Genomic DNA, 1,029 nt, shown 5'->3' with positions numbered 1-1,029 from the left:
GTGTGACGCAAGCGAATACCCAGAGGAGGGGCAGCATTGACTGGGATGGGCCGAATGTCCTCGCTAACCGTGTCCTGGTCCGGGTTGGGGTGTGGGGTGTTTGGGGGTTGATTCCCGGCGGCAGGTTGCTCCGGGATCTGGTCGGGCTGATCCGGGGATCAGAGAGAGCCAGGCACCGGAAATCTGCCGGGGATCACCGGGAGACGGCTCAGGAACCGGCGAAACGCACACGACAGGAGCGGATCCCGACCGGATCACAGACCCAGCGGATCCTGACCGGATCACAGACCCAGCGGATCCATACCGGATCACAGACCCAGCGGATCCCGACCGGATCACCGTCCCAGCGCATCCCGAACGGATCACCGTCCCAGTGGATCCCGACCGGATCATCGTCCCAGCGGATCCATACCGGATCACAGACCCAGCGGATCCCCACCGGATCACCGTCCCAGAGGATCCCCACCGGATCACCATCCCAGCGGAACCCGACCGGATCACCGTCCCATAGGATCCCCATCGGATCACCGTCCCAGGGGATCCCGACCGGATCACCGTCCCAGTGGATCCCGACCGGATCACCGTCCCATAGGATCCCCATCGGATCACCGTCCCAGCGGATCCCGACCGGATCACCGTCCCAGCAGATCCCGACCGGATCACCGTCCCAGCGGATCCCCACAGGATCACCGTCCCCTCAGCGTCGAGGTCACCACGACACAATCCAGCGGATCTTCTCCAGTCCAGCCCCAGCTCACCACAAAGGTACGGCTACATTTACATGGCGCCTATCATCCTCCAACCCTCTCGCAGTGCGGACCCTCTCGATGTGGGTGGGGGAGGGGGACAGTGTAGAGGGAGCTTTACTCTGTATCTAACCCCGTGCTGCCCCTGTCCCTGGGATGTGGGGGAACAGTGTAGAGGGAGTTTTACTCAGTATCTAACCCCATGCTGGCCCTGTCCTTGGGATGGGGGGGGTGACAGTGTAGAGGGAGCTTTACTCTGTATCTAACCCCGTGCTGTCCCTGT

The 1,029-nt window shown here is 62.6% G+C and overlaps 1 protein-coding gene across 1 annotated transcript; it reads left to right on the top strand.

Annotated features, from left to right (window-relative positions):
* Nucleotides 1-124: 124 nt before the first annotated feature.
* On the top strand, nucleotides 125-765 carry LOC122545389 (uncharacterized protein DKFZp434B061-like; the record flags this gene model as incomplete). The annotated part of the gene is made up of 1 exon (XM_043684428.1): nucleotides 125-765. A coding segment is annotated over one exon (641 nt), but the record flags the coding sequence as incomplete, so codon positions are not given.
* Between the last annotated feature and the right edge of the window lie 264 nt (nucleotides 766-1,029).

Source organism: Chiloscyllium plagiosum, unplaced genomic scaffold, assembly GCF_004010195.1.
Source record: "Chiloscyllium plagiosum isolate BGI_BamShark_2017 unplaced genomic scaffold, ASM401019v2 scaf_84720, whole genome shotgun sequence".
Classification (NCBI taxonomy): domain Eukaryota; kingdom Metazoa; phylum Chordata; class Chondrichthyes; order Orectolobiformes; family Hemiscylliidae; genus Chiloscyllium; species Chiloscyllium plagiosum.
Note: the sequence above shows the minus strand (reverse complement) of the source record. Positions and strands in the feature narration are given on the sequence as shown.